Here is a 10,711-nt window from a genome sequence, read left to right on the forward strand (position 1 = left end):
ACCCATGAACGTCGAGGTGTTTTGTGCGACGTAAGAGGTCGATTGTGTTTACCTTATTTGAGGTAATAGAATTGGGTCCAAGCGTTACTGATTAGTGGTATAGTATGAATGACGAGTGCGTCACGTCTGGAAGACTATACCAGTGATTCAGTAGTGTGGGCTACTAGTATATTCTAGCTTGATCAGCGATGGGTTGTCGGTCCTCTTGTTTATGACTTTAAGTGATTAGTGACCAGTGCCTATAAGCTGTGCTTGATGCTTGTAGTGATGTCCACCTAGATATTTCCATTCACTTAGCGTTATGCTAATTCCCCCACAGTGTTTTGCCCTGCAGGTGTGTATTAGCAGCTTTTGGTGGGTTTTGCAGGACAACCGAAGATGTTTGACACAGTGTCACTTTGATGTGTTTTGTAATAAACTATATAGTTAAATGGTTTGTAGTAATAACGTAACATCCGTGTTTTGTGTAATCATATGTTTGTGTAAATAACATATGATATGTAAATTAATTAGTCTTCCGCTGTAAGTATCTTTAAAAAAAAATGTATGTAAAAAGTACGGTGTTACAATTAAACCTAAAATCTTGTTGCACAAGTTTAACTTGGCCTTCAAGTACAAGAAACATTCCATAAATATCAACTCATTGTTCCTTAAGTAAAACTTGTCTTTCAAGCTTGACTTGTTCTTCAAGCTTTGACTTATCTCCAAGTTAATTTTACCTTGTTTCCTTTTTGTTTAATCTACTTCACATATCCAACATTATCATACTGTCAAGTAGAACAAATGAAAAAAAGGTCTTAAAAAGGTTTGAAATAATTTATCTAATTTTGTTTCTCAGAGTTATGTATAGTTTGTACTGGCATATTCTCCTAATCCAAATGCACCAAATGCATATCAATGTATGATTTGTATAGTATAGTTAACTGTTTGTTGATAAATTAAATTATATATGTGTAGCTGGAGCTTCTTTGATCTTAATTATAGTCTGTTGACAAATTCCTGTAATCTGAACACAAAAATGCAGACTAATTCATGATTGTTATAAGTAATCTTCAACATAGAAGGTGCATATGGTCATTAACCAATTTGTAGTCAACTGTTTGGTAATGTTCATATAAGATTCCAATAATAATTGTAATGTAATATAAATATAAATGCATTTTTAAATCATTAGGATATCAAACAATTAACACATTTACAATGTATGTAAGTATGTCTTTAAAAAGTCTAGTTTAGGTGGACATTGATCTATATAATTAGTTCGAGTCTTCGTATGATTACTTTTTTAATTCTGGTGTTGTTGGGTTAAAGAATAAATTAAAATATTTGTTTATCGTACAGACGGTCTAATTCATGTTCTATTTAAATGACAAATCGTCTACTGTCAATTGTCCATAATATCATCCATCATTGAAATTTCCTTTTATTCTCTAAACTTGACTACATCTTCACTAGCTAAGAAATCGATATATTTTGTGTGTATTAGTAATTTTGTGAAACATGAGGTGCAAACAATCGGATAATCGAAAGATGAAACAAAAGAAAGGGTTATGGTCACCTGATGAAGATCAAAAACTAAGAGATTATGTTGTGAACTACGGTCATGGTTCATGGAGTGCCGTCCCTATCAATGCAGGTAATTTTACGACTCTCGTTGTGATCTTTCTTCAACTGCAATGTTGACTTTGTTAACATTCTAGTTAGTTGACCTTGTCCTAATCTTAATCAGACTTTTGGTTATACAGAAAGATGGAAACAGATCATTTTCTTGTTTGTTTTGAGTGTAAAGCATGATGATTAGACCATAAGCTGGTCTACAAATTAAATTATCAACATTTATTTTTCTTGAAAATAGTTATGACAGTTAAGATGAATCCTTGCAATGGATGTTAGTGAACATATACAAATTTCTAAATAATGTGCTTTTCAATTCTAGTTTCATGTGGAGATTTTTGAATTTGAAGTTTACTAATTTAGGGATGTCAATAAGAGATAAAAATATGCAAAAATTAATATTCCGTAGCGCATCAAGGTGGTTGAAGAAGTTATATTTTGGAAATGGTTGACCATTTTCGATGTACAAGCAATTTAAGCATGTGCGAAATTCTTAAAGACAAAGACAGTTCTAAAGGCTGTCATTAGAAAAGTTATTTTAAATGTTAAGCTATTGAGCCTAATAGTTTGTATCAACACATTTAGGACTGCAAAGGAATGGAAAAAGTTGCAGATTAAGGTGGATTAATTATCTGAGGCCAGGATTAAAAAAATGTGCATTTTCAATGCAAGAAGAAGAAACCATCCTTACCCTTCATGGCCTTTTAGGCAACAAGTAAGCAGCAATCCTTTTATTGTTATTTTTATCATTTGCAATCACTTTTCGGCGTAAATATTTATTTTAATAAATTATGTAATCAGGTGGTCTCTAATTTCGCAACATTTGTCTGGCCGAACTGATAACGAGATAAAGAATCATTGGCATTCTTACTTAAAAAAGCAAGTACAAAAATTAGAAAACGTCGAAGCTAAAATAAAAAGCGAATGCACAAACTCTAACACTAGATGTACCGAATCGTCATCATCTTACATGAACTCAATTTCACAAAATGTGAGCTTTGACTCATCAGAGTTAACGAACGATTCATCTAATGTCACGAATCAACCGGGCCCACACACTCAGATCAACAAATTACCCAAGATTTTATTTGCAGATTGGCTTAGCCTAGAAGAATTTAATGGACATGAGAGTTTAGTATGCAACAACGGAGTGAGTAATGAGTCAAATTACCAATATGCCCCTGTGAATGGTATGGTATCAAATGAAGGATCTACAGACAGTAGTGACACTGTTAACTGTGTATGCAATTATTCAGATGAAGATATGTTTCAGACACCAATGAAAGTTGATCAAATTTTCAACTTTAGTGTTGCAGATTTCAACATTGAGGATTTATTGTATATCTAAAGATTGTTTGAACATAAGAGAGTGAATAGTAACTAATTCAGTAATTTGAAAGCCACCAATGTTAAATTGTAAAGTAAAAGAATTTTCAATCTTGTACAGTATATGTTTATGCAGTTAATTGTTGTGTATATATATATCCATGGAGTTTTTTCATTGTTTTTTGAATTATATAATATTACAGTATTTGTCTTTTCATATTTGTATTGTTTATTATGACTTGTTGCATAAGGTAGATTGTCATCTTTGTAAACATATGACAATTCCAAAGTATTGTCACCATGTTACTCATTTGTAGCATAATAGTATATTTATAGGACCAAAATGTTTTGCCAAACCATCAACATCCCAAGTCATCTTTCTAAAAGCAATTCGTTTTCTGTTTTAGTCGGTCTTTTAAAGGTGATTTGTTTTGGTATTTTTCTCTCAAAAAGTGTAGACCGGCAAAGACACGCAAACCCTGTGTTGCCTTTGACAACCCCAAACCCACCCGTAAGAGTCAGATGCTTGTAAGATACTTTCACCTAATACACCATGAGTGGCATATACAAGTCTGTCCCAAAGGCTTACTCTGAGTGGCAAGTATGCCCCCCCCCCCCCCCCCCCCCCCCCCCACCCACCCAACAACACCAATGTATCCGGTCTCAGATCTACAAGCGAGTTGATACGGATCAGTTCTGCAGGCAGGTTGGCCTGGAAGTCAAAGTTAAAATACTTGTTTCCAACGGGACTTGAAACTAGCCAACTTCTCAAATGCTTTCCCACGTGGGCCCCGACTTTAAAGGTAACGGATACCGGTTGAGCTATTGCTCATTGGTTTGTTTGCTGCTTTGTGACATGGAGGTTGGGTAGTTTTCTTGTCTTTGGCTTTTTAGAATCTCTTACGACTAATTAAAGCCTTACTTATATGTAAAAGCTTAGACATTCATCTATTATATACTTTATCCTACAACACTTCAAAATTAAGCAAACAAATACAAGAACTATAAAATTCACCCAACATGAAGAAAAAAAAAAAAAAAAAAAAAAATATATGTCTAGATTACCCTGCATATGTTAATAGCAAAGTATAGTCATGAATCTTCATATGTTACTTTGAACACAAACATAAATAGTACATTCAAACTTGTTTCTTACAAATGGTTTATATACACATAAATTGCATTACTTTACACACCAAATAATGAAGCATTAAACAAATCTTTTCATAACTTAAATAAACACATCACACATCTACAAACCCCCAATAAATATATCGAATTCGGATCAACAATCAACATCTAGCTCGAAAACCATCCCTTCTTCGGGGTAGTTCCAGTAGCCCGACACTTGGCAGCCACCTCTTCAGCTTTCAAAAGCTCTTCACCACGTTTGGCTTCTGTCATCGCCCTTTTCTCTTCTGCTGTTTTATGAAGAAGAGCGATTTTGTTCTTCAATTTCTCAATGTATTTCGACTTTTTCTTCTCCAAATCTTCCTGCAAGTCACCATTTTTCGATTAATTTCATCACTAAGGATCTAGGGATCTAAGTATCTAACAAGACAAAAATATAGAAATTAATAAAGTTGACCTCAATTTTCTTAAGTTCAGCCTCTAAGTCTGCTTTCTTGCTGTTCTCCCATGCTCCAATTGCAGATAGCTTCTGCTGAGCTCTATTCAAGATAACAAATTTAATACAAAAATATTCATTATATGGAGTAAATTACACATGCCTAACCATAAACCAGTAATACTATTTACCAAACTCATAAAGAGTTTATAAAATCAAGGAATTTAAACACACATATACATACATAGTTTCCAAAATTATATTTATATATTAGACATTAAAGATGCCAAACAATATAAACTTGTGTTATTACTTGTTCTCTGCTTTAGACTTTTCACTTTCTTCCCAAGCTCTAATTAGTGCATCTTTCTTTTCTGTTGCAACTCTAGCAAGAACAGCATCTGTATATAGAATAAAATAATCAATAAATGGGGTATTAATTTTTCAAATATATAACTATAATAAATAACAAAGAAGCTATAACATGTACTCCATATATATTACCTCTATTAACAGAACCCTCTCCAGGTTTATCCTCACAAGGCTCAGTTGGTTCTGGCATATTAACAAACACTTAGAAGGCAATATTCAAGTTGGACAAAAAAGTGTCTAAAAATTGAATCTTTTTTTCAAGAAACTGATACATATAAACTTATTAGGCGAAAACCCATGTCAATAAATCTAAAATTGAGTTAATTTAAATTAGAATTATGAAAAAAGGTGAATACTTTCAACGATTGCGAGTGCTTTGGATTCATCGGCCGGTGGTTCTTCCGAGGGCGGAGGTTCAACCGGAACTATAGCTTTTTCCTCCACCTCGGTGGCGGGTGGTGGTGGTGGTGGTGGTGGTTCAACAACCGGAGATTCGGGTTCAACTTCAATCTTCTTAGGTTCTTCAGCTGCCATATCAAAAGTGGTAAAATTGATGATTGAGAATGAAGATATTATTTGTTGGAAGAAAGTGGGTTGTGTGTATGCGATAGTTATGGATTACCCAATTTAATCAATTTTTATGACCTGGCATACTCCCACCTACGCCCCATCTGTACATACACTCTGTATTATTAACAACTTCTTTTTGCATTTAGATACATTTAATATATTTAATATTTATTCAACTTAACAGACATTAAAATAGATGGATTTTGGGTATCGAATTAGTACAACTAAAATAATAGAGCAAATTAACTTGAAAATGCACATCCTACGATCTACATGAATATATAACAATTATATGTAACCCGAGCACTATAAAACCAATGCAAACATATAACGAAAACAAATAACTAGCTCAATCATGTCTACCAATACATCTAAACTCCACAATTAAAAAGAGAGTAACTTTTGGAAAGGGTTCCTTCGGTTAAATGGGATGTGAATGTGGTGGTGTTGTTTGTCTTTTGCCGAGCCTCCAAGGTAAGTACGAAGAGAAGATTAGTGTGTGCGAGTTGATTAGCCTGAAAATGAGGCTTAGGAGCACTATTTATAGATATGTAGTTGGCGGTTATGCATGATAACCGCTATATTAGTGCCCACTCTCCATAACTGCCACTAGAATCTTCTAATCATGCCTACAACCTACTCCACGTCCTCCACGTTCCTTAAATGTAAGGATTCAGTCCAGCTCGTCATTTCTAAGTCAGCTGAATGTAAATGGAACGACAACGGTCCCGTGACGTATATAGGAATTTAATGAAGCTGACTAAGAGCATTTGTCGTGCTAGCCTCCATGCGTTGCACGTGACGCAGCACGTGACGCAACGGTCCCGATTGGTTACTTCCCTCTTGATCCTACCACTATATATATATAAAACATAGTATTATATTATATAAATAAAAGCTCGTTTAGGCTTGCGAGCTTAAATGAGCTCGGCATCTAAAGCTCGAGCTCGAGCTCGAGCTCGTTTATTAAACGAGCCCATACTTATGCTCGAACTCGGGTTCGAGCTCGTTTAGGCTCGGCTCTAATCGAGTTTTTAACAAGCCGAGCTCGAGTAGCTCACGAGTAGGTCGACTCATTTACAGCCCTAGTGGGAACGGCAATTTCTGCTGGTATTACCGCCTCGGACCATAAACCAGGATGAAAGGTGTTTCCCGATTACTGCCTTTGGGTGTGGTTGTAATGTAGTGACCCGAACTTTTCCATGATTATATATTAAATGAAAACTATATTTACATGATTAAATGTTTTCAACATGTAAAGCAATCAAACTTGTTAAGACTTGATTATTTGAAATGAGTTTCATGTAGACAATTGACCACCCAAGTTGACCGGCGATTCACGAACGTTAAAAACTTGTAAAAACTACATGATGATATATATATATATATATATATATATATATATATATATATATATATATATATATATATATATATATATATATATATATATATATATATATATATATATGCTTAACATGAGATTATGATAAGTAAGTATCTTACTAAGTGTATTAATAATGAGTGATATACATAAAAATGAGATTATTGAATTAAGAAACTCGAAACGATATATATAACGATTATCGTTATAACAATGTCTTACTAAATACATATGAATCATATTAAGATATTGATAAACTATGTTTAACATTATAAAATGATAATTAAGTATATCATTAAGTGTGTTAACAATGAATTACATATGTAAAAACAAGACTACTAACTTAAGGATTTCGAAACGAGACATATATGTAACGATTATCGTTGTAACGACATTTTAATGTATATATATCATATTAAGATATATTCATACATCATAATATCATGATAATGTAATAATTTAACATCTCATTAGATATAATAAACAATGGGTTAACAACATTAAATGAGATCGTTAACTTAAAGGTTTCAAAACAACACTTACATGTAACGACTAACGATGACTTAACGACTCAGTTAAAATATATATACATGTAGTGTTTTAATATGTATTCATACACTTTTGAAAGACTTCAAGACACTTATCAAAGTACTTCTACTTAATAAAAATGCTTACAATTACATCCTCATTCATTTTCATCAACAATTCTACTCGTATGTACTCGTATTTGTACTCGTACAATACACAGCTTCTAAATGTATTTACTATTGGTATATACACTCTAATGATCAGCTCTTAGCAGCCCTTGTGAGTCACCTAACCATGTGGGAACCATCATTTAACATCTAGCATGAAATATCTCACAAAATTACAAAAATATTATAAATCATTCATGAATTATTTACATGAAAACAAACTTACACATCCTTTATATCTAATCCATATACCAACGACCAAAAACACCTACAAACACTTTCATTCTTCAATTTTCTTCATCTAATTGATCTCTCTCAAGTTCTATCTTCAAGTTCTAAGTGTTCTTCATAAATTCTATAAGTTCTAGTTTCATAAAATCAAGAACACTTTCAAGTTTGCAAGATTACTTCCAAGCTTTCTAATCCATTCCAAGTAATCATCCAAGATCAAGAAACCTTTGTTATTTACAGTAGGTTATCTTTATAATACAAGGAAATACTCATATTCAAACTTTGATTCAATTTCTATAACTATAACAATCTTATTTCGAGTGAAAATCTTACTTGAACTTGTTTTCGTGTCATGATTCTACTTCAAGAACTTTCAAGCCATCCAAGGATCCTTTGAAGCTAGATATATTTTTCTCATTTCCAGTAGGTTTTTCCACAAAACTTGAGGTAGTAATGATGTTCATAACATCATTCGATTCATATATATAAAACAATCTTATTCGAAGGTTTAAACTTGTAATCACTAGAACATAGTTTAGTTAATTCTAAACTTGTTCGCAAACAAAAGTTAATCCTTCTAACTTGACTTTTAAAATCAACTAGACAAATGTTCTATATCTATATGATATGCTAACTTAATGATTTAAAACCTGGAAACACGAAGAACACCGTAAAACCAGACATACGCCGTCGTAATAACACTGTGGGCTGTTTTGGGTTAGTTAATTAAAAACTATGATAAACTTTGATTTAAAAGTTGTTCTTCTGGGAAAATGATTTTTCTTATGAACATGAAACTATATCCAAAAATCATGGTTAAACTCAAAGTGGAAGTATGTTTTTCAAAATGGTCATCAAGACGTCGTTCTTTCGACTGAAATGACTACCTCATATAATTTTGACTTGTAACCTGTATTTCCGACTATAAACTTATACTTTTTCTATTTAGATTCATAAACTTAAGTTCAATATGAAAACATAGCAACTTGAATCACTCAAAACGGATTTAAAATGAAGAAGTTATGGGTAAAACAAGATTGGATAATTTTGCTTGTTGTAGCTACGTGAAAATTGGTAACAAATCTATATTAATCATATCCTAGCTAACTTATATGGTATTATACATGTATTCTAATATATTATGTAATCTTGGGATACCATAGACACGTATACAATGTTTTGACATATCATATCGACCCATGTATATATATTATTTGGAACAACCATAGACACTCTATATGCAGTAATGTTTGAGTTTGCTATACAGGGTTGAGGTTGATTCTAAAAATATGTATACTTTGAGTTGTGATCTTGCCTGTGACGTGTATACACTGGGTCGTGGATTGATTCAAGATAATATATATCGATTTATTTCTGTACATCTAACTGTGGACAACTAGTTGTAGGTTACTAATGAGGACAGCTGACTTAATAAACTTAAATCATTTTAAAACATAATAAAAATGTTGTAAATATATTTTGATCATACTTTGATGTATATGTACATATTGTTATAGGTTCGTGAATCGACCAGTGGCCAAGTCTTATTTTCCGACGAAGGAAAAATCTGTGAAAGTGAGTTATAGTCCCACTTTTAAATCTAATATTTTTGGGATGAGAATACATGCAGTTTTATAAAGGTTTTATAAAATAGACACAAGTACTTGAAATTACATTCTATGTTGGATTATGAATACCAAATATCACCCTTTTAGCTTGGTAGCCAAAGAATTAGGGAACAGACACCCTAATTGACGCTAACTCCCCCCATACTGGAAAATAATATGCTTTAGTACTTCGAGTTATTAATACAGATGGATTTCTGTTTTGGGGATATTCTATATGCATTTTGTTAATGTCGGTTACCAGGTGTTCAACATATGAATGGTTTTTTATGCAGTTCGCATGTTATTGAAAAATGGAAATGGAAATCTTGTGGTCTATTATTATGATTTAATAAATATATAGGTTAAACCTATAACTCACCAACATTTTTTGTTGACGTTTAAAGCATGTTTATTCTCAGGTGATTATTAAGAGCTTCCGCTGTTGCATGCTAAAATATGGACAAGATTCGGTGTCAGCATGCTTGTATAATATTGTTTAAAACTGCATTCGAGGTTTACTTTGTTGTAACATATTAATATTGTAAACCAATATGTATTGGTAGTGTGTAAGTGTGATATTTTTAGATTATCATTTCTTGATAATCTAGGTAGTGTCCTTTTAATCTTGTCGATAAAATAAAGATTATGGTTTGTTTTTAAAAAATGAATGCAGTCTTTGAAAAACGTCTCATATAGAGGTCAAAACCTCGCAAAGAGATCAATTAATATGAAACGTTTGTAATAGATATGAACGGGACATTTCAGTTGGTATCTGAGCGTTGGTTTTAGAGAATCAGAAATTTGCATTAGTGTGTCTTACCGAGTTTGTTAGGATGCGTTAGTGAGTCTGGACTTCGACCGTGTTTTCTTTAAAAACGATTGCTTAACACTTTTTGTTGGAAACTATATATTATTAACATTGTAAATATTATGTGATATATTAATCTCTTAACATGTTTGATATTATGTGATAGATGTCTACATCTAGTACAAATCCCATCGACTCGTCTAATAATAATGAAGAGTCGAATATATTTTGGGAAGATTCACAAATTCCCGAGGAAGAACCGGAAGAGGAGGAACCGGAAGAGGAAGAACCGGAAGAGGAAGAACCGGAAGAAGAAGAGGTTCCGTAGGAAGAAATATTAATAACTACAGAAAAACGGTTAAATAAAAGAAAATCTTCAACCAATGGTCCAAAATTAATAATGGTCAATGGTGTTTCCGCCGAGGAAGCAAAATATTGGGAAGATTACCAATTTTCCGATGAATCGGATCCCGATGAGGATTCCGATGATGTTATAGAAATTACCTCGACCCAATTTGAAAAAGCAAAAGAAAATAA

At 32.7% G+C, this 10,711-nt stretch overlaps 2 protein-coding genes across 2 annotated transcripts; one reads left to right on the plus strand and one right to left on the minus strand.

The window, feature by feature from the left end:
• Window positions 1-1,500: 1,500 nt before the first annotated feature.
• Window positions 1,501-2,962, plus strand: LOC139869410 (uncharacterized). Its single transcript, XM_071857728.1, has 3 exons — window positions 1,501-1,636; window positions 2,200-2,329; window positions 2,416-2,962. Exons 1-3 carry the CDS (start codon window positions 1,501-1,503, stop codon window positions 2,960-2,962), a joined length of 813 nt encoding a protein of 270 aa, XP_071713829.1.
• Window positions 2,963-4,049: 1,087 nt separating this feature from the next.
• On the minus strand, window positions 4,050-5,566 carry LOC139866132 (remorin-like). Its single transcript, XM_071854264.1, has 5 exons — window positions 5,236-5,566; window positions 5,012-5,062; window positions 4,821-4,908; window positions 4,529-4,610; window positions 4,050-4,434 (listed from the first exon to the last, which is right to left on the minus strand). Exons 1-5 carry the CDS (start codon window positions 5,411-5,413, stop codon window positions 4,240-4,242), a joined length of 594 nt encoding a protein of 197 aa, XP_071710365.1. The 5' UTR covers window positions 5,414-5,566; the 3' UTR covers window positions 4,050-4,239.
• Window positions 5,567-10,711: the final 5,145 nt, after the last annotated feature.

This window comes from Rutidosis leptorrhynchoides, chromosome 9, assembly GCF_046630445.1.
Source record: "Rutidosis leptorrhynchoides isolate AG116_Rl617_1_P2 chromosome 9, CSIRO_AGI_Rlap_v1, whole genome shotgun sequence".
NCBI classification, from domain to species: Eukaryota; Viridiplantae; Streptophyta; class Magnoliopsida; order Asterales; family Asteraceae; genus Rutidosis; species Rutidosis leptorrhynchoides.

Excerpts from the sequence above, each read along its gene's own strand:
- LOC139869410 (XM_071857728.1), top strand. The coding sequence starts at position 1,501 with ATGAGGTGCAAACAATCGGATAATCGAAAGATGAAACAAAAGAAAGGG. Across the intron at positions 1,637-2,199 it reads TGCCGTCCCTATCAATGCAG|GACTGCAAAGGAATGGAAAA; the intron begins GTAATTTTACGA and ends CAACACATTTAG. Across the intron at positions 2,330-2,415 it reads CATGGCCTTTTAGGCAACAA|GTGGTCTCTAATTTCGCAAC; the intron begins GTAAGCAGCAAT and ends TTATGTAATCAG.
- LOC139866132 (XM_071854264.1), bottom strand. The coding sequence starts at position 5,413 with ATGGCAGCTGAAGAACCTAAGAAGATTGAAGTTGAACCCGAATCTCCG. Across the intron at positions 5,063-5,235 it reads AGCACTCGCAATCGTTGAAA|AACCAACTGAGCCTTGTGAG; the intron begins GTATTCACCTTT and ends TTAATATGCCAG. Across the intron at positions 4,435-4,528 it reads CTGAACTTAAGAAAATTGAG|GAAGATTTGGAGAAGAAAAA; the intron begins GTCAACTTTATT and ends GGTGACTTGCAG.